Genomic DNA, 18,041 nt, shown 5'->3' with positions numbered 1-18,041 from the left:
CCTATAGAACTAGATGTTCAAGTGTTGCGATTTGGATAAGTTTTGGTTTAAGTAAAAAGTTTGCTTGAACAACTAAATGTGATTATTCATATGAGAGCTATATGATATAGTGCTTCGATCCGGGCAATCCTGAAGAAAGACGGACACATTTCGTGGGCAATATTATAAAAGCACTTTAAGGCTATAAAACCAGAAAGGTTTTACATACAATAACCTATTCTTCAACTAATGCTTCCTATATAGATATAAAGATATATAGTGATTCGATCCGGCCAATTCCAAAGACGCAACATTTCATGGCAAAATAATAAATACAATAGTATAATATAATATAAACTTAGTAAGTTATTGTAGGTAAACAAAAGCTATATGATATAGTGCTTCGATCCGGGCAATCCTGAAGAAAGACAAATACATAACATACGAAAATCATAATACCCCTTTGAGAGCTTAAGCCCAGCAAGGTTTTACATACTGAACAATCTATTGTTCAGTCATGATATTGTGGAAAACAACTGAGAGACAACTGAGTTGACATGCTGACAGACAGACAGACAGACAGACAGACAAAAGGACTTGGCTCTAGGAATATATATAAATTAATTGATTCGGGCAGTTATCTGCCTGAATGAATTATCTGCCTCTCGGCTGAGCGAATTGGGTTTTTTTTTTCAGCTTAAATAGAGACTATGACATTGGTATATATTTAAAACTTTCGCAAGGAACGCTTACAACTAGTTGACAGTATCTGTGTGGAATATCAGCGGGAGACAATAATGATAGTTGAATGGGTTGAATGGGCAGGGACTAACGCTCAGTTCTTGTCCGTTTCGTTGTCGACGGCCGCCGCTGGCTCGGGCGTTGTGGTGGACGCCGGCTGGGAGCATGATGAGGATTCCGTTTCGCAGGCATCCGGCTCGGCGCTTTTGCGGCTCGTAGCCGGTGGCGGTGGCGGTGGAGGCGGTGGCGGTGGCGGCGGCGGTGACGGCGGCGACGGCGGCGGCGGTGGAGAGGATGGCTCCGCTGTGAGCAGCGCCTCGATGGCAGCCGCCGCGGCGGCAGCTGCTCGGGTGCGTGGGCAGGGCGACGATGGCAGCGGATAGGTGATTGCCGATGAGGATTGCGGCGGCGGCGCGTCCGCAACAAAGTTCTCCTCGTTCAGCTGATAGAGCTCGAGATATTCGTTGTAGATGTGCTCCCATTGCGTGTGCGGCTTCAGCGACTCTAGGACGCACTGCATCAGCTCGTGCTTGGGCGCCGACTGCGGCACAGACGGGATCATGTCAAATGGAAGCAGTTGCAATTGACATGCATTTATATATATATATATATATATATTCACCTGCGTTGCCTCCTGCTCCGTATTGTTGAGGAGTCCGTCGAGGAACAGACGCAAACGCTTCTCGGTGCCGTAGGTGGCCAGTTGGAAGGTGAGCATGACATGCCAATGCTTCAGTTCCTCGAATGCCTCGAGAGCCTCGCACAGTTTTATTTGATTCTCCAGGAAGAGCACCTTGGCCGTCTGCTGCCAGCTCTCCGGATCGCTAAAGCCAAATGAAGAAGACGGGACGTAGCTAGATTAGTTGGAGCACAAATTGGAATTAGAAAATTGTCACTCACATCTCGACGGCGCCGCGCAGACTGAGGTAGTTCTGTGTGCTGGCCTGCATGCTGAGCAGCGGGAATTTGCGATTCACATGCTCGAGATCGCGCGGCAGCGAGCCGCGAATGCCATTGAACATGATGGCATCGCCGGTGGCCAAAACCAGCCAGGACTTCAGGTTCGTTGAATACGAATATGAATTGCCGCTGGGAAATCCAATTAGCGGCATGCCCTGATCCGTAATGGCAAACTGCAGGGCCATGCCGTGCTTGTTGAGCAGCTCCAGGCAATTCGTAGCCAGCCGGATGCGTCGCTTGGTTATGTGCCAAATCCGCAGCAGGCCGCATTCGGTCAGCACGCCCACCAGCTGATTGTCCGGACTGAAGGCGCAGTGCACCGCGGCGCTATTCAGCGAAATGGCCGGAAAGATCGGACAGCCCGTCTGCATGGCCAGCAGACGCATGCTGCCGTCAAGGGAGCAGAGCATCACATATTTGCTGCACAGATTCACATTGATCACCGGCGAGCCGACATACATTTCCCACAGCTGTTCCCGGCTCAGCTGGGCGGTCACCTTGGCGACCATGCCGTAGCCCGTCTTCAGATGCCCGTTCTGGACGTGGATGCGATAGTCTTGTGAGGATTTCGTAAATTCACATTTACTATTCGCCGTTATTTGCAGCTTGGGACCGAGCGTATTGCTGCTGTTCAGATCGCAGAGCAACTGCATCGAGCTGCGACGCGGCGCTATCGCAGCCGTTGCCGCCGGCGCCGGCGGCAGCATCAATCGACCCACTTGATCCGCACGCGAGAATAGCGGCTCCGGCATGAGTGGCTCCACGCCCCCAATCGGATGTGCATCTGTTGTTGTTGTTGTTGCTGCTGCTGCTGCTGTCGTTCCTATTGTGCTCCCGATGTGGTTGCTGTTGCTGTTGTTGTTGTTGCTGCTGCTGCTGCTGTGGGGGGTAGAAAATGTGTGAGTCAAAGTGGTCAAGTGCTTGAATGGAGTAAGTAACTGGGAAAGTAGCGAAAGTCGCCCTGCAGCGGTGAAATCACTCGCTTCGAACTCGGATCCTCAATCGAAACTAAACAACAACATGTTCGAGTTCGACCTGCTTCGAGCCAGGCAACATGTTCGAGTTGCAGCAAACTCGGATACTCAATCGAGCAATGCAAACGTAAGTCGACCTGCTCGAGCCAGGCAACATGTTCGAGTTCGAGCTGCCCGAGCCAGGCAACATGTTTGAGTTGCAGCAAACTAGGATACTCAATCGAACCGACTAATCTCTGTCAGCTGGCATGGCCCTGTCGATGCGAGGAGGCATCAACTGTAGCCAGTTGTGCCGCTCCAGCTGCTCCCCGTCATCGCGATTCCTGGTCTGGCGATATTTTTGAAGTCCTTGCAGGAAATAATCCTTTGATTGACCAATGCAGCTGGTCTAAGCAAAGAACTTGAGCTAATCCAAGGCTCTACTGAGGGTTTCTGTCAGGTTCAGACCCCAACTAGATCATAGGAAGCGTCTGCCTAATTGGGATGCACTTGCTCCAAGTCAAGTTCTTAAGAGATGCCTTCTTCATTCTGCCTTCAAGCTCTTCAAGTCGCTTTTAGTCATTTATGCCTTCCTCTCCAACCACCTGCAGATAATGAGTTAACTAAATATTTAAGCACAACCCACCTGTTGTTGTGATTGACGGAGTTGCTGTTGACGCTGCTGGCGATGCTGGTGCTGGCAATGCCGGAGCTGGGCTCGGACATCTCGTTGAGCGGTATGAACATGGGCGTAATCCGTCGCTTGCCGTCCTTGGTGCGCGTCTCTGTCTGTTTGCTGATGGCGCGAGCCGGCGAAGCGGCGCCCGCCTGCGACTGCTGGACGGGCAGGCGGCGTTCCATGGCCGCATTGGGCAGCGCATGGCTGGAGGGTTCGGGCAGGCAGCGCGCCTGCTGCTGCTGCTGTTTGACGGCCAGATTGTCCTCGAAGCAGCCGCCGTATTTGCGCTTGAAAATCGCCTTCTTTTCCAGCTCGGAGACGCGCGAGCCGAGCTCCTCCTCGTTGAACTGCAGGCAGGCGATGGTGCCATCGCCGCTGCAGGCCATCAGCAGGCATTGCTGCGGGCCCCAGGACATGTCCAGGACGCTGTCATTGAACAGCTCGTGTATGACAATCATGGGACGCTGCAGCGCCGTCATCCACACCGATAGCGAGCGATCCCGTGAGCCCACGGCCAGCACACAGTACTGCATCGGTTTGCTGGGACTGTCGCCGGCCATGTGGCGCGTCAGTATGGAGTTGTGGAAGCGCACGCAGGTAACCGCTTTGCGATGCCCAACGAAATCCTTGTCACACTTCCAGCCCTCGCGCTCAACAATCTGGGCGGTGGGCCCGCCGCCGTTCATGGCGTGCGCCGAGACCAGATATTGGCCATCGGGTGACCAGGAGAGGCGCAATATGTGCGTGGTGCCGCCGCATTCCTGAAACGGTTCCGTTATCGTTGTGCCGCACGACCAGTCCATGGTGCGCCAAATCTTGATGCTGCGATCATCCGATTGGGAGGCCAAGAATTTGCCCACCGGATCCCAGGCAACGCCCTTCACCAGGCCCGTGTGTCCCTTCAGGGTCTGCAGCATGTTGGGCAGCGCACGTGCATCCCACACAATGATGGTGTTGTCTATGCTGCAGCTGGCCAGGAAGAGATCATTGGGCGACCAGGCCAGATCCAAAACATCGCCATCATGGCCGCGCAGCGTGTGTATACATTTCCACGACTCGTGATTCTGTTGCATGCCGCCGGTGCCAAAGACGCCGCTGGGTCCCTGTGCCTTCCGCCATATCATGATCAGTTTGTCATCCGAGCCGGAGGCCAGCAGCTGTCCATTCTGCGACCAGCGCACACAGTTCACGCACGCCAAATGCTGATCCATTTGGCAGAGCATCCGGGGCACCGATGCATCGTTCTCATCCTTCTCGGAGAGCACCGGCTTGAGATTCCAAATGACAACACGCCCGGAATCGTTGCCCTGACCGCCAGTTGCGAATTTTGTACAATCCTGGTGCACGTCCACCGAGAAGATGGGTTTTTCTGTGTAAACAAATCAAATTTCCGGATTAACACACAAACTGGCTGCTGGGCGGCTGCGGCTTACCATCATGGTGCACCCAACCCGGCTTCACGAGCCTCATTAATGCGGCTGCTGTCAGTTGTTTGTAAATAACCGCGGTTCCAATTGCCGCTCGGTATTATATTTGCCGGCAAATAGGGATGTAAATAACATAACGACATGTATCGAGTAGATTGATTCATGCGCTAGGCCAATCCATGAGCTACAAGAGTATCGATATATATGCAAAATAATTTATGACAAATCAAACTGATATCGATATAGTTTTTATAACAACTTTATTTTACTAGCTATAAATGTCACTCTCAATCAAATAGTTTCAAATGCCAATTTTAATGTACATTTTTATAGATTAATGTGTTTAAAGCTCAAATTTCTATTGTTAATGAGATCTGTTTATTGGCAAACTCACGCCCAACACTAGTCCTATGACAATGTGTTGTTGTCATCTCTAAGCAAATACGCATGCGCGCTGATCTTGCAATAATTAGCACTGAGTATTTGCCGCCAAATGTACTCGTTATCGATATCGGCTGTCTGGCAATCGATAGACTCATTGTGTGAAATTTTGCGGTATCCAAGACAGCGGTGTTGTGCTTAACCAAGATATCAATTAACAAGTGCAAATTGAATGAGTGCAGTGCTTAAACTAATCAAAGAACGACTTAAGGAATTCAACAAATTTTTGGCAGCCATAGTAGCTGTCAATATAAGTGCAAAACGATCAAAAGGGTAAGAAGCAGAACACAATGAGCAATTTATGTACATATATAGATAAGTGTCTGCATGCCTGTTTGCGTATGTTTGTATGTGTGTGTGTGTGTGTGTTGTGTGGTACGTGTGCAGCCCAAACATTCAAAATAAAGCGAATGAAAATGCATAAAAGCGAAGGTTAAGCACAAAGCGCACAGATAGAACATACATACATTTCCATGCAAACGCACGTATGCATGTGTGTGTGTGTGTGTGTGTGCGTGTGTATCTGTTCCAAATGCGTAGATAAAGTTGTTACCGATTTGTTGTTGACCTTCGCTTTGCTAATCAAACGAATCGGCGGCCGCAAACCAACAATGAACTCTTTCAATGGCAGCGCAGCGGCAACTTAACCTCGTTCACAACCAGCCACAAATGTGCGGAAATACATCGGCATATATGCGTGTGTGTGTGTGTGTGTGCAAGTACAATTCAAAAGGCAAAGCGGCGCAAAATTTAAACACTAACTACCGCTGTCATTTCATGTTATACTTGGTTTTTTTTTAATTAGTGAATCTGTTTGCGCGCGCTTTCTCTGCAGGCACACACACACACACACACAAAGGGACATATGGTGGTTGCCGCTTACACACACTTTATGCATTCATACATGCACAGAATTCAGTCTATTACTTAACAGGCAATGCGATAAAGCAAGCTGGCCGCTGTTGCTCGCCCGCTCGCTCACTGTGCCAAAATGAGCACAGCGTACACATCATACAGGTGAGCGAGAGAGCGCGCAACCTACTTCCATTTTTGGTGCGCTCTGCTCTTTCGCAGGCTACGCAAGGCGTAAAAGTGTGTGTTTTGGTGTATGTTTGTCAAGAAACAGTTATTCAAGCCGAAATCAAAATGCCCAAAGTTGCATTTTTTTTTTTAAGATTTTTTACTTTCTATTTAAGTTGTGCTTTTTGTTGTTGGGTATTACGCTGGCATTCATTTAACACTGAATGTGAGCTTGTAATACCGTTATTTCGAATATCGCTCGCCGCTTTTGTTGTTGGTGCTGTCGAAAAGCTTAGCGGCAACCTGTTTCACGCATTGCTCTCTGCCGCACTCCTTGTATTGCTGTTTTTGTTATTGTTATTGCTGTTTTCACATTCTTATGAGAATTCCAATAAGACAGGCTTGTCTTTCACTTTCGGTCAGACGCAACATGTGTGTGTATGTGTGTTTGTGTGCGTAGGAAAGTTGATTTTTTCATGCGTGCCGCAGCAAAAACAAGGTCAGCGTTAATTATGCGCAGTATACATATGTATGTACATATGTATATGTGTGTGTCACAATAAACAAACATCTTTGACGCATATCTCTATTTATAATAAAACGATTTTCGCACTCGCCCACCCAATTCTTTGCGGCATTTGCTCATATTTACCCCACAACCCTTCCTCACCCCCACTTCCTCATTCGCAATCAATTACCACAAGTACAGTTTTTGTTTTGTTTTGCAATGAAATTTGATTGGTGTAAAAAGAGGCAGCTAAAGCAAACACACGCACACAAGCGCATTGCCGTTGTCTTACATAAAAATGTGCTAAATTTTGCCAAATGCCACTGCTTGCATATTTGCTTTTTTTTCATGCGTTTTAATTTGCATTTATATGAGTTTTGCGCCACTGCCACTTGCTGCGCGGTGTCTTTAACATCGTAAACAAGAAACAAAATCTGGCTGCGCCGCAGCCACCAATAACGAGTGCATTTGACCTAAATTTAGGCCTTTTTGGAGGCGTTTTTTTTTTTTGTTTGTTGTTGTTGCTAGCGTTGCCACTGGCACGTAGCGCACACGAAGGAAATACGCACATTTTTTCCATGCGTTTGCGGACACTTTCGCCTGGGCAAAACAAGAACAACAACAATTTGTTGCACTGTAGTGGGTGGCAGTGTTGAAAAGCGTGTAAACAGCTGGCGGCGTTGCCACTAAATATGCGCAATGTTTTCCAATAGGGACGAGTAGTTTTACACAGCTGATATTCAGTGTTTTATCAAAATTGTACTTTGAATAGGTATCATAAATGTATGTCTACATTTTTTCCAACAAAAACGCCAGCCATTAAAAGTAACAATTTGTAAAAGAAAGATGCACCATTGGAAAAATAAAGTACCGGTTTTGGTGCATTTGTACTACATGTGGCAACTGTGCTTACATCTCGTTTGTCACGTATTACACTTTTGCTCTAACACCGATATTGTTGTCCGGGGGTGGGGTAGTCTATAAATATATACAAACAAGCATAGAAGCTTCTGAGTATGCGTGTGCGAGAGAGAGACTGTGACGCTTATTTTGAATTGCGCCTTAAACATATGCATGTATTTACATACATGCATACATACATATGTAGCAAGAAGAACCGCAACTACCACAACAACCAAACAGCGTCGCTTATCAGTTTCTGCTCGCACACGTTTTGCCGTTTTATCAGTTATTGTTGTTGCTGCCATTTCTGTTATTTGCGTTTTATGCCACGCAAACAATAACAAACTGTATGCAACAACTGCAGGCGAGCAACACAAATGAAACAACACAAAGCATATGTACATATGTACATACATACATATTTTTTTTTTTAAACGTTTGCCTCCTTTTGTTCTGTGCAGTGTGGCAACGCCGTCTTGTTATGCAAATTGTTTCTCTCACTCGCTCACACTGTATTTCAATATCTGCCGTTTATGTGTGTGTGTGTTTCTTTTTTTTCACAACCGGAATTTTTTCGCTGTTGCTTTTGCTGCGCGCATTCTCACGTACACAAGAGCGTTTGGTTTGCGCTCAGCTGCTACTGCCGCCGCTTTACGTTGTTACTGTTGTGTTATCACTGCATTTGCTTTGTGCTACATATTCTCGACGCTGTTTGGGTTTCGTACATTTTGCGCTGCAGTCGCACTCACACACACATACGCATACACAGGCACTCACGCGCACAGATACGCACACACACAGCGTCGAATGTGTACGAAAAAGTGACGGCTGAAAAGCGGCGTCGTCGGCGTCGGCAGCAGCAACATCAACGCAGCGCAGCGCAGCGGTTTATTTTATTTTATTTTTTTTGTATTTTCGGTTTGTCAGTTTGCCTTTGTGTTTCTTGCGTGCAGACGCGTTTCGTTATTTCGCTGTAAATGAAATTTGCGCTTTGCATGCAATTTGGAAAATAATTTCAATATTTACTGAAAATAAATGATTAAAGTGATTTGTGAAATAAGTAAATAAATAAATAAAATACGCATATCCAGTGAATTTTAAGTAATCTCGACTTGTTACGGCGCAGGTAAATTGCTGTACATTTCAATTTATGCCTAAATATGGCTACTAAACGCGACTAAATAGAAAATTTGCCAAGATCAAAACATGATTTTTGTCAAACATATGAATGTCTGTGTGTGAGTGTGTTCGTGTTGTGCGCGCGTGGCGTGGGCAGCTGCAGCAGCAGCAACAACAACAACAACAATAATAATCTAGTCGGCGTCCGGCACTAAATGAAAAATATCTAAGAGAAAAAATACAGTGTAAACCTGTTTACGCAGTAGGCGCATTTTCACCAAACCAACTCTTACGCACACCGACACACACACACACACGTACTAAGTAACTGAGCAACTAGAAGAGAAGGTGGTCAAGTGTCCCCCTCCCCCCTCTCTTTGCCCTCTCTCGCAGGCTCCAAACTCCTCCACACACGACAATTGAGCTAAATTTTAAACGTTTAAATTTGTAACGTTTACCAACACGTAATGTCCCAATATCAATAGCCTCAAAGACGATCACTCACACGCACACAAAGATGCGTAGATGTATATAAAGTGTGTGTATGTGTAGCTCACACGCCGGTGCATACATACAAGCATGTACATATGCATGTGTGTATGTACGTACGCACTTTCAACTTGAACGCCAATGTTCAAAAATCAGAGTGTCCCCAAAAATAAAATAAAAAGCATTTAAACACATACACACTTACACTTATGCACAATGACAACGCGCACCTGGGAGCAAAGTGGGCAGCGCTGCTCGAAAGTCACGTCACTAGCTCTGGGGTGAATATCGTGTGTTGTTGTTTTCACGAGAGTGCAACGAGCGCGCGCGCCAATGCAATGTGTATGCATGTATATATGTTGTGTGTGTGCATGGATGTGCGTATTTCTTTTTGCGCGACGCTTTGTTTACGCGTCCCCAAAGTGCACGTATACATGCACAAGCATGCGTAGAATCTGTGTGTGTGTATGTGTGTGTTGTGGCTTTGCTATATACATGTAATGTATGTATGTATTCAGTCAGCTGCTTTTGTGGCTTGCGTTTGCCTGTACAAAATTTAGCATTTAATTAGCATTATATACATATGCATAAACTTACCACCTGCTAAATGTTGATAAGAGACAAAAGTTGCTTTAAGTCATATTTCTTTCTTTTGAATATTTTTGATTGTGGGGAAAAACACAAGTACGGCAACACGATGTGCTACTGTTGCCAGCTGTTACGTGTTAATACATTTTTTAAATTTAACTGTAAGGGCAATCTTTTTATTATGCGCACGTATTTTCATCTTTAAATATTAATAATTTATTAACATGCCATATGTGCACTTAATGTGCAATGTATGTACATGTTTCTTTAAGCAACGAAATCAGCGAGTAACAGTTTCGCAGCGTTGCCACTTGGGCAATAGACTCGACACGCCTCACAACACTGTCAAGCTCAGCTGTTTTTCCGCTTTGGCCGTTTCTAATTTGAAATGATTTACTTATAATATTTATTTTCTTGTATGTATTTTTGCAGCAACCAAGCTTTACAAATGCAGCGCAAAATATCGCAACGCAGACGATGGATGATGCCCGAGCTCAGCATAATAACAATAAGGGCTGTGCACAAATAGCAATTAATCAAATTAAAACCAGTGAAAAATAACAACAACAACAACAACAACAACGCACAAACTTTAGTTATTTGAGTAAAAAGAACTCTTTAAACTGTAAAAAAAAAAACTTTAAAAAACTTAAAAGACTAAAAGAATTGTTTAGCTTGTGGCAAATCCGTTACACATATCTATTTACAACAAACAAAATACAACATCTACCGCCGCCATGTTCAATTTCCATAAGCCACGCGTCTATCGCTCAGCGGACGGCTGCTGCATTTGCCGCGCCAAATCGAGCAGCTCCCGCTTTACAGCCTCGCGCAAATACGAGAAGGAGTCGATGCAGTGCTTCAATCTGCACGAGCCGCGCAACGGTGAAATCTGCAATGCCTGCGTCCTGCTGGTCAAGCGCTACAAGCGGCTGCCCGTCGGCAGCAAGCGCCATTGGGGACATGTGAGTGCAGCAAGAAGAAACCTCAATGCCACAGAAAATAATCTCATTTCTCTCTTCTTTTTTTTTTCGAACAGGTGGTTGATGCACGCGCCGGACCCGGCACCAAATCGCTGGCCAAGCAGAAGAAGCGCGAGAACGAATGTGATGGCAAGACGGGCGGGGGCGGCTCTTTTATACCCGAAAAGTTTGCCAAGATTTTCAAAAAGAATCGCAAGGGCAAGATAACGGCTGCCGCATCTGTAGCGCCATCTGTAGCCAGTCAGCAGCAACTGCAGCAGCGCAATGGCAGCAGCCACGAAAGTTCACCACACTCCGAGGAGCAGCCGAGCGATTCCAATGAAAGCCACGACGAACAGGAGCAGCAGCTGCAACATCAACAACAACAACAACCACAACAACAACAACCGCATCAGCTGATCGCATGTGTTGCCGCAACACCGTATCAGACGCGCAAACGGACCGCTGCAGCTGCGCAGCTGGCCACAGCGACAGTGCTGAAAAAGAGTGTTGCACAACGTCTGCGTTTGACTGGCAGCAAGCGAAGGCGCATGCTGGAGCCAAAAAAGCATCGTCGCGCCGTCGACAATGTGCCGTTCTTTGAGGAGCACGATCTGCTGCGTCTGGACGTGTGCTGCGGCACCGTATTCCAGAGTCTCAGTCTGGGCAGCGCTTGTTATATAATTGATCCGGAGCTGTACAAGCCATGCGAAAAGCACCGCAGACGCAGGCAACAACAACAGCAGTCGCAGCCGCAGCCGCCGAGGGAATTGGTTCAGCCGGTGCAGGCGGCGGAGCTGGAGCCAAAGGCAATCAGTCAGAGCATCAGCACGCCGGCGTTAAAAAAGCATCATTTGTATTTTAAGCGACAATCGGAATCATTTCCACAGGGCGAAATACATAGAATAAGTCCAGTTCCATTGAATAAGACTGAGGCCATGCCGAACCCAACGCCAGCAACAGCAGCAACAACAACAAACACTCTACAACAACAACAACATTCCACAGCCAATGGCAGCTTAGCGCTCGCACTCAAACCAACACTGGCAACGGCAGCGGCATCTGTGACGTCATCAGCTTTGCATGCGAGCATCTTAACAACCGCTGTGGGCGCCGCTTCGCCCTCATCGCTATCTTCATCCTCCAATTGCTCCACCTCCTCCTCGGTGGCCACCAAATTCAATGACAATTCCTCGGACTCGGGCTTTGATGAGCATGTGCTGGAGCGCAAATCCGTTAGTCCGCCAACGGTAAGTGCCAATTAAGTTCTTATCATGTTTACTATTGTCGTTTCTTGTTTACTTCTGGTAAACAGCATACTCGCCTTAAAGCAGCAGCAGCAGCGGCAGAATCGGTGCTTATCGATACTCATTTGCTGGCATTGCCATCTCGCTTCAATGCAAGCGTCTATGCCAGCTGAGTGCATTTTGTTTATATTGCTCATTGAGCTCGTTCTAATGATATTTGCCAGCTCTTATTGCCATCTCGCTTCGATGCACATGCTTGACTCTAACTTTGCGCACAGTGTTGCCAGAATTTGACAGCTTTCGCTGATGCAAAGTAGCTAAAGTTCTAGACTAGAGAATTTATGAGTGAAACATTTATATGCATATTTTTATATTTACATATATTTATAGAATATATTTTTAGCTATTCAAATATTCCATTTGCATTCAGCTACTTCTTATGCCCAGGCGCCCAGGCTACTGTTGCCAGCCTGTTCTAATTCATATGAGTTGAACTTTTGCTAACAATGATGCTCAAACTGTTTTTGCTTCTTCTTTAACAGCAGGACGAACTGCAGCTGGAGAAGAAGGCGGCACGCGGCGGCGGCAGCGTCCAACGTTTAATCCTGGCCAGCGGTCTACCCATAAGCGGCCAGGCCCAAAATCTGGTGCTGACCGGCAACGAGTTTACCGCGCGCTTTGTCCAGCGACAGCAGGCGCCAACGCAGGCGCTCAAAATCAATGTGCTGGCGGCCGGAGCAGCAGCAGCAGCAGTAGGAGGAGGAGCAGCAGCAGGAGGAGCAGCAGTAGGAGGAGGGGGAGCAGCAGGAGCAGCAGCAGCAACAACAACTGGATCTCAAAGTAGTGGCAATAAAATGCGTGCAATATTTAACAATGCGAACACAATCCAACATGAGAACGGAGTGACCACCATATTGCCGGCATCCTCGCTGGCGGCCAGCAACCAGACGGCGGCCATGAATGCCATTGCGCCCAGCACGGTGACCATAACGCCAGCCAAAAAATCAACAATCAATCCAACACCAACAGCAGCATCAACAGCAGCGGCTGTCAATCCCAAGTTTATACTCCTAAAGCCAGCAATTGCCAGCAAATTTGGCAGCAGCAGCAGCAACAACGGCGCGAATCCGGCGCTAGCTGAGCTGAAAATAGCTTAAAAAATGTATGGGGAACGGCGGGAACTAGCGCATCGGCACGCCGAAGATTAAATACCCTTGCAGCAGTGCAGTAACCCTTAACTCAGCCATATGCTAAAGTAGTCCGAAACTGTTCCAAACAACAAAGTTGTAAAATAAGTCAAATTTCAACCGATTGTTCGTTCCAGCTATATGGCAGCTACATATATGCTATAGTGCCTCGATCCTAGCCTTGTCTAATTTCAACCAGAACTCGCTTCTAAACATTTTTTTACTGTTACCTCTGCAAGGGCTATAAAAGGCTGCCATTATGTTAAGAGAAACAAAACCAATTACATAGCCATGTTAACTGGCTGTTAAAAACTTGTTGATTTACATGCATATTGTAGCGAGTATTTACTGTAAGTGACAAAACAGAAAAAACAAAAAAAAAAAACAACAAATTGTGTCTAACATTTGTATATATATTATGTAGAGAGATCTATGGATATACATATAGCTCTAAGTACAACAACAACAATTCGTTTCATACATTTCACAACATTTTACATATATATATTAATATATATTTTTTTTTTGATTATGATTAGATTGATAATTTTTTGTAAACAATTATTTTGTAAGCGCCCATACTCAGCAGCAATTTCTTAAACTTAAAATATTTAATTACAATTAAATTAAACTTTACCTTAACATTTACATTAGCATTTACATTTAGTTTACACAAGCATACACTTTTAATAGTTTTACATGCACCTTGCTGCGCTCTCTCCCTCTCTCTCGCTCTCTCGCTTTAAGTTTAACAGTGTTTGCCTAGCATAGCCATCTCGCGCGCTCGCTCATCTTAACAGCGCGCTGTTAAAGGAGCCGCCGCTATGTTAAGCCCGTCTATGTTCGTTCTTTATTTTTTTGAAGAAAACTCGCTCTTAAGTACTTTAAAGTACACACAAAACGATAAGCAATAAAAATAAAACTGAAAACATAAAAACTTAATATTAACTGAACCACAAAATGCCACAAAATGTAGCCTTAGAAAAAGCGCCTAAACTAAAAAAAAAAACAATTTATTGCAGCATTTGCGCATATTTTTGTGACTTCTGTGACAAAAAAAAAAACAAAATAAGGCAATGTTTTTCTCTATCTTTTTTTTTTTAAAATCAAATAAATATAAAAAAAGCGTAAATTGAATTAAGCAAAGTTTGTTTTATTGAAAGTGTTCCCACAAAACCCAAGAGCTTTGCATGCACAGAAAGCTTTGATAATTTGCATTTATTTCCAGTGTTAACAAACGCGCGCAGAGCAAATTGAGCTGAAAAGCTTTGTCAAGCTTAAGTTTAGTTTGTGACACAGCTTTAATCAAAAGCTCTTGCGAATGTGCTTTGCAAGCTGTTGACTAAAGAAAGTAAATATAGAAAAAAAAAAGGAAAACAGCTGCAGAAGATGATGAAAAGCAAATCAAAATGGGAAACTTAAGTTCAGTAATTTAAAATTGATTTAAAAAAAAAAAAGAGGAAATTACGAAAAAAAAGGATTTGCCGAAACCCGGGATTGAACCGGGGACCTTTAGATCTTCAGTCTAACGCTCTCCCAACTGAGCTATTTCGGCGCCTGGCGGAGGGGCGGCCAAACGCGACGATTTGCTTGCGGCTCGTGAATCATTCGAGTACATTCGACTGCAAATCTGATGCCAATCAAAATATGACTAGTTCAATTACGTTAAATAAAAAAAAAAAAAAAGTCCGTTTAATGAACTGCGCAGCGTTAAAGTGAACCCATTTCTGTTTTTTTTTTTTTATATTCAACTTTGTGTTATTTTGCACGCTTTAGTCATTTATTAGCGTGTCGTTCGTTCGGGGGATTATGCCCGTCAGAAAGTTCCTTCTGCTAATTGGACCAATGCCGAGGCGGGGGTCGCGGACAGGGAGAGAGAGAGAGAGAGAGAGAGAGAGAGAGAGAGTTAATGTGGACAGCTCGTAGAAACCGGTTGCAGGTGCCCAAGTCGCAGGGCCTCCATCCAGCCAGCCGCCTTCTTGGGCGATCCTCGGCCTCGACAAGGAAACGCAATTGGAAGCTCTTGCAGCTCGTAAAATATATGCGTGTAACGACAGATATTTTTAATATGTCGCCGCCAATCTGTGTGTATATCTGTGCTTATATATCGCGTATATATATATATATATATTCATGATTCATGCAGAAAATGCAGGTGTTTGAGCAAATGCGAGCAAATGCGTTCATAATTGCGCTTAAACTTTTTGCATTCCAAACGAAACTGTACAGCCAGGATATAGATGGAGGGAGAGAGAGGGAGAGAGAGGGGGGGGGGTAGGGGGCGGCGGAAAGAGAGCGAGAGAGGCTGAGAACTCAAAGTCTAGGCTCAACTTTAATACCCTAACCAAATGTAGATCCCGTTGGGGTAAAGGGGGGGGGGTGGTTAGGGGGGGTTGGGGGATTTATCCTTGTACATGCTGTAGAAGAAGCTATAAGAAACAAGTAAAGTGTAGCTAGCTCTGAAAGTATTTCAATTGATGCGCAAAAAAAACCATATCTCAAAATCGATATTTATCGATCGGATCTTAAAAATGGAAGCTCGTGCTGCGATGGGTCTAGACGAACATTTATAATCAATATATATATTATATAATATGTATAATTGAACAAGTAAAAGTGCTTCAGTCGGAAGTGCCCGACTAGGCGATACCCTTCTTCTACCAAACCGAAATGCAGTTCGCATTTGATGAAAGATACTTTAGCTGTTTTTACTATTCCAGGAGCTGCATGGCAAGTGTGTTACCTCTAGGCCTAAAAACTTAAGAGACTTGCTCAAATGGGTTTTCGATATCGATTCTTATCGATTGCTTGGCAACGGTGCAAAGTTATCGATTATCGAACAGAAACTTGTATTGAGAGGGCGCTAGGAGAATCGATGTTGCAAATTTTGAAGTCTCTAGCTCTTATAGATTCTGAGATCCTTGGACGGACGGACGGACGGACGGACGGACAGAGAGACGGACATGGCTAGGTCGAGCTGGGAGATGCTTTCTTTCTGCCTGTTACAAACTTTTGTACAAATACAATATGCCCCTTTTGGGATCGGAGTATAAAAGATTCAGGCTATAAAAATCAATTGATATACTTAGTTAAATATTGACAAAATTTAGGCTTTAAAAGAGGACCGAAACTCTCTTAAATAGTCTGATTCGATATGATATATGTATGTATAATGTATCCCTTTTGATATATAGACTTATATGGACTTATCTGAAGTCAAATAGAATTGAACTCTCTAAAGCAATCGAGTTTTCCCATCATCGATTATACGATTCGATTGTTATCGGATTCGATTGCTATCGATTCTTTATATGAGAGCTGTGTTTTGGTTCCAGTTAATCGATCTGGCTGATTCGATTGTATTTTTATATCTCAAGCCTTGATCAACAGCTGTACACAGTCTCAAGAGCCCGGTTAACTACAGGGGCTAGCTGTAGACGCCTTGAACGAACTAACTAACCCCTTACGCCCTATTCTAGGGTATTTGCCATCAAGGTATCTCGCTGTAAACGGGCCGAGCATCGCCTTGAGAATCGCTCAAGCAAAACTTACAAAAGCGACGCCACCACAAAAACCCAACCACCCACATAACGGGCCAAGACCCCCCCCCCCCTCTGGCACCCCTTCACCACCCGCCTAGACAAAACCGGTTCGTCGTTGATGACGTCACGTAGCACAAAAGTCAAATAAGAACTTAATAAGAATTAGCTTAACAAGAAAAAGACTTTAAAAAGTTTCAACACCTGAAAAAATATAATAATAAAATCAATTCAAAATAATTAAAATAATAAAAAAATATAAAAATAAAAATAACAATAAAAAAAATGGAGAATTGAACGAAAATAAAAATCTGCGTTTCGCCCATTGGAAACCCGTTTTGCTGACTTCAGTTCTCAGTCTTCAGTTCTCAGTCTTCAGTTCTCAGTCTTCGGACTTCGGAGTTCTGTGTGTGAGTCAGGGCAGGGCCTAACCCCCCCCCCCCCCCCCCCCAACCACCCTCCGTCCCCTCCTCCTAGTGCAAGTGCAAGTGCAGTGGAAAAAAATCCCCATTTAAAAGAAGAGAAGAACTAAAATGAACGTGAACGAAAACTGGATCTGGACATGCCCTTTGCGACGGGTATTGTCATTTTTATTAAGGACATGCGCTACAGTCGAACGGGTCCTACCGACTCTCAGCTCCACTATGCTACAGTGAACGCACGCTCGTTGGAACTATGCGTGTCGAGAAATAAAAAAAATGAAAAAAAAAGAAAGAAAAAAAATTTGAAGTCTTGCCGAAACCCGGGATTGAACCGGGGACCTTTAGATCTTCAGTCTAACGCTCTCCCAACTGAGCTATTTCGGCGCTGGGTTCAAGGCGGCTTAAACGATGTCAAGTTCGCCAAGCAAGCAAACCAAAGCAAACAGAATCAAAGTACATGCATAAAAGTGTAGATAAGTATATATATATATATATATATTTATATATTACGTATTTGTACTAGGAATATGAACTAGGTATATATAGTAGCTATATGCACAAGCGATAAGAGAAGAGACGCTTGCTGGCCGTGGGAAAAACAAAACAAAATATTGTGAATGTATAATATTTTATTAGATAACTGTATTATTTGAGGAACTCTCAATGAGAAAGGTTCACCAGGAAGAATATTTAGCATAAAATATTTGTAACCTGAACCCTTTAAAAAAACAAGGTTTACAAATGCTGCTGGGTAAATGTATAAAACAAGCACATATAAGATATATTATTTGAGAACTAGTTCCTCCAAGAAAGTTTGACAACTAGTTCTTCCTAGTGCAAGAACATTTGAGAACAAGTTCCTCCTAGTGCAAGAAAA

General features: G+C 44.7%; 2 protein-coding genes and 2 non-coding genes across 6 annotated transcripts; 1 reads left to right on the top strand and 3 right to left on the bottom strand.

Moving 5' to 3' along the window:
* Positions 1-681: 681 nt before the first annotated feature.
* On the bottom strand, positions 682-4,923 carry LOC135440913 (protein HIRA homolog). Of its 2 annotated transcripts, none has more exons than XM_064700327.1 (5): positions 4,746-4,923; positions 3,280-4,681; positions 1,621-2,556; positions 1,343-1,544; positions 682-1,261 (listed from the first exon to the last, which is right to left on the bottom strand). In XM_064700327.1, exons 1-5 carry the CDS (start codon positions 4,780-4,782, stop codon positions 815-817), a joined length of 3,024 nt encoding a protein of 1,007 aa, XP_064556397.1. In that variant the 5' UTR covers positions 4,783-4,923; the 3' UTR covers positions 682-814. The 2 variants fall into 2 exon arrangements, with proteins under 2 accessions (XP_064556397.1, XP_064556398.1); XM_064700328.1 differs by having other exon boundaries at positions 1,621-2,553.
* A 296-nt stretch (positions 4,924-5,219) lies between these two features.
* LOC135440914 (coiled-coil domain-containing protein CG32809) lies at positions 5,220-13,630 on the top strand. Of its 2 annotated transcripts, none has more exons than XM_064700329.1 (4): positions 5,220-5,453; positions 10,240-10,772; positions 10,847-12,019; positions 12,559-13,630. In XM_064700329.1, the coding sequence occupies exons 2-4, from the start codon at positions 10,545-10,547 to the stop codon at positions 13,171-13,173; spliced, it is 2,016 nt and encodes a 671-aa protein (XP_064556399.1). In that variant the 5' UTR covers positions 5,220-5,453; positions 10,240-10,544; the 3' UTR covers positions 13,174-13,630. The 2 variants fall into 2 exon arrangements, with proteins under 2 accessions (XP_064556399.1, XP_064556400.1); XM_064700330.1 differs by lacking the exon at positions 5,220-5,453 and adding an exon at positions 8,607-8,737.
* A 1,055-nt stretch (positions 13,631-14,685) lies between these two features.
* On the bottom strand, positions 14,686-14,758 carry TRNAF-GAA (transfer RNA phenylalanine (anticodon GAA)). The gene has a single exon. It is a non-coding gene; the product is annotated as a tRNA-Phe (tRNA).
* Positions 14,759-17,475: 2,717 nt separating this feature from the next.
* On the bottom strand, positions 17,476-17,548 carry TRNAF-GAA (transfer RNA phenylalanine (anticodon GAA)). The gene has a single exon. It is a non-coding gene; the product is annotated as a tRNA-Phe (tRNA).
* Positions 17,549-18,041: the final 493 nt, after the last annotated feature.

This window comes from Drosophila montana, unplaced genomic scaffold (genome assembly GCF_035044405.1).
Source record: "Drosophila montana isolate Dmon_TW-CO22-7 unplaced genomic scaffold, ASM3504440v1 contig_1688_1, whole genome shotgun sequence".
NCBI lineage: Eukaryota > Metazoa > Arthropoda > Insecta > Diptera > Drosophilidae > Drosophila > Drosophila montana.
This window is presented reverse-complemented; position numbering and strand designations above follow the sequence as displayed.

Bases quoted from the DNA above. Each gene is read 5' to 3' on its own strand.
- LOC135440913 (XM_064700327.1), bottom strand. From the start codon at position 4,782: ATGAGGCTCGTGAAGCCGGGTTGGGTGCACCATGATG. The intron at 2,557-3,279 runs GTGGGTTGTGCT...CCCCCACAGCAG, and splicing joins TCCGTCAATCACAACAACAG to CAGCAGCAGCAACAACAACA. The intron at 1,545-1,620 runs GTGAGTGACAAT...ATTTGGCTTTAG, and splicing joins CTGCGCGGCGCCGTCGAGAT to CGATCCGGAGAGCTGGCAGC.
- LOC135440914 (XM_064700329.1), top strand. From the start codon at position 10,545: ATGTTCAATTTCCATAAGCCACGCGTCTATCGCTCAGCGGACGGCTGC. The intron at 10,773-10,846 runs GTGAGTGCAGCA...TTTTTCGAACAG, and splicing joins GCAAGCGCCATTGGGGACAT to GTGGTTGATGCACGCGCCGG. The intron at 12,020-12,558 runs GTAAGTGCCAAT...CTTCTTTAACAG, and splicing joins AATCCGTTAGTCCGCCAACG to CAGGACGAACTGCAGCTGGA.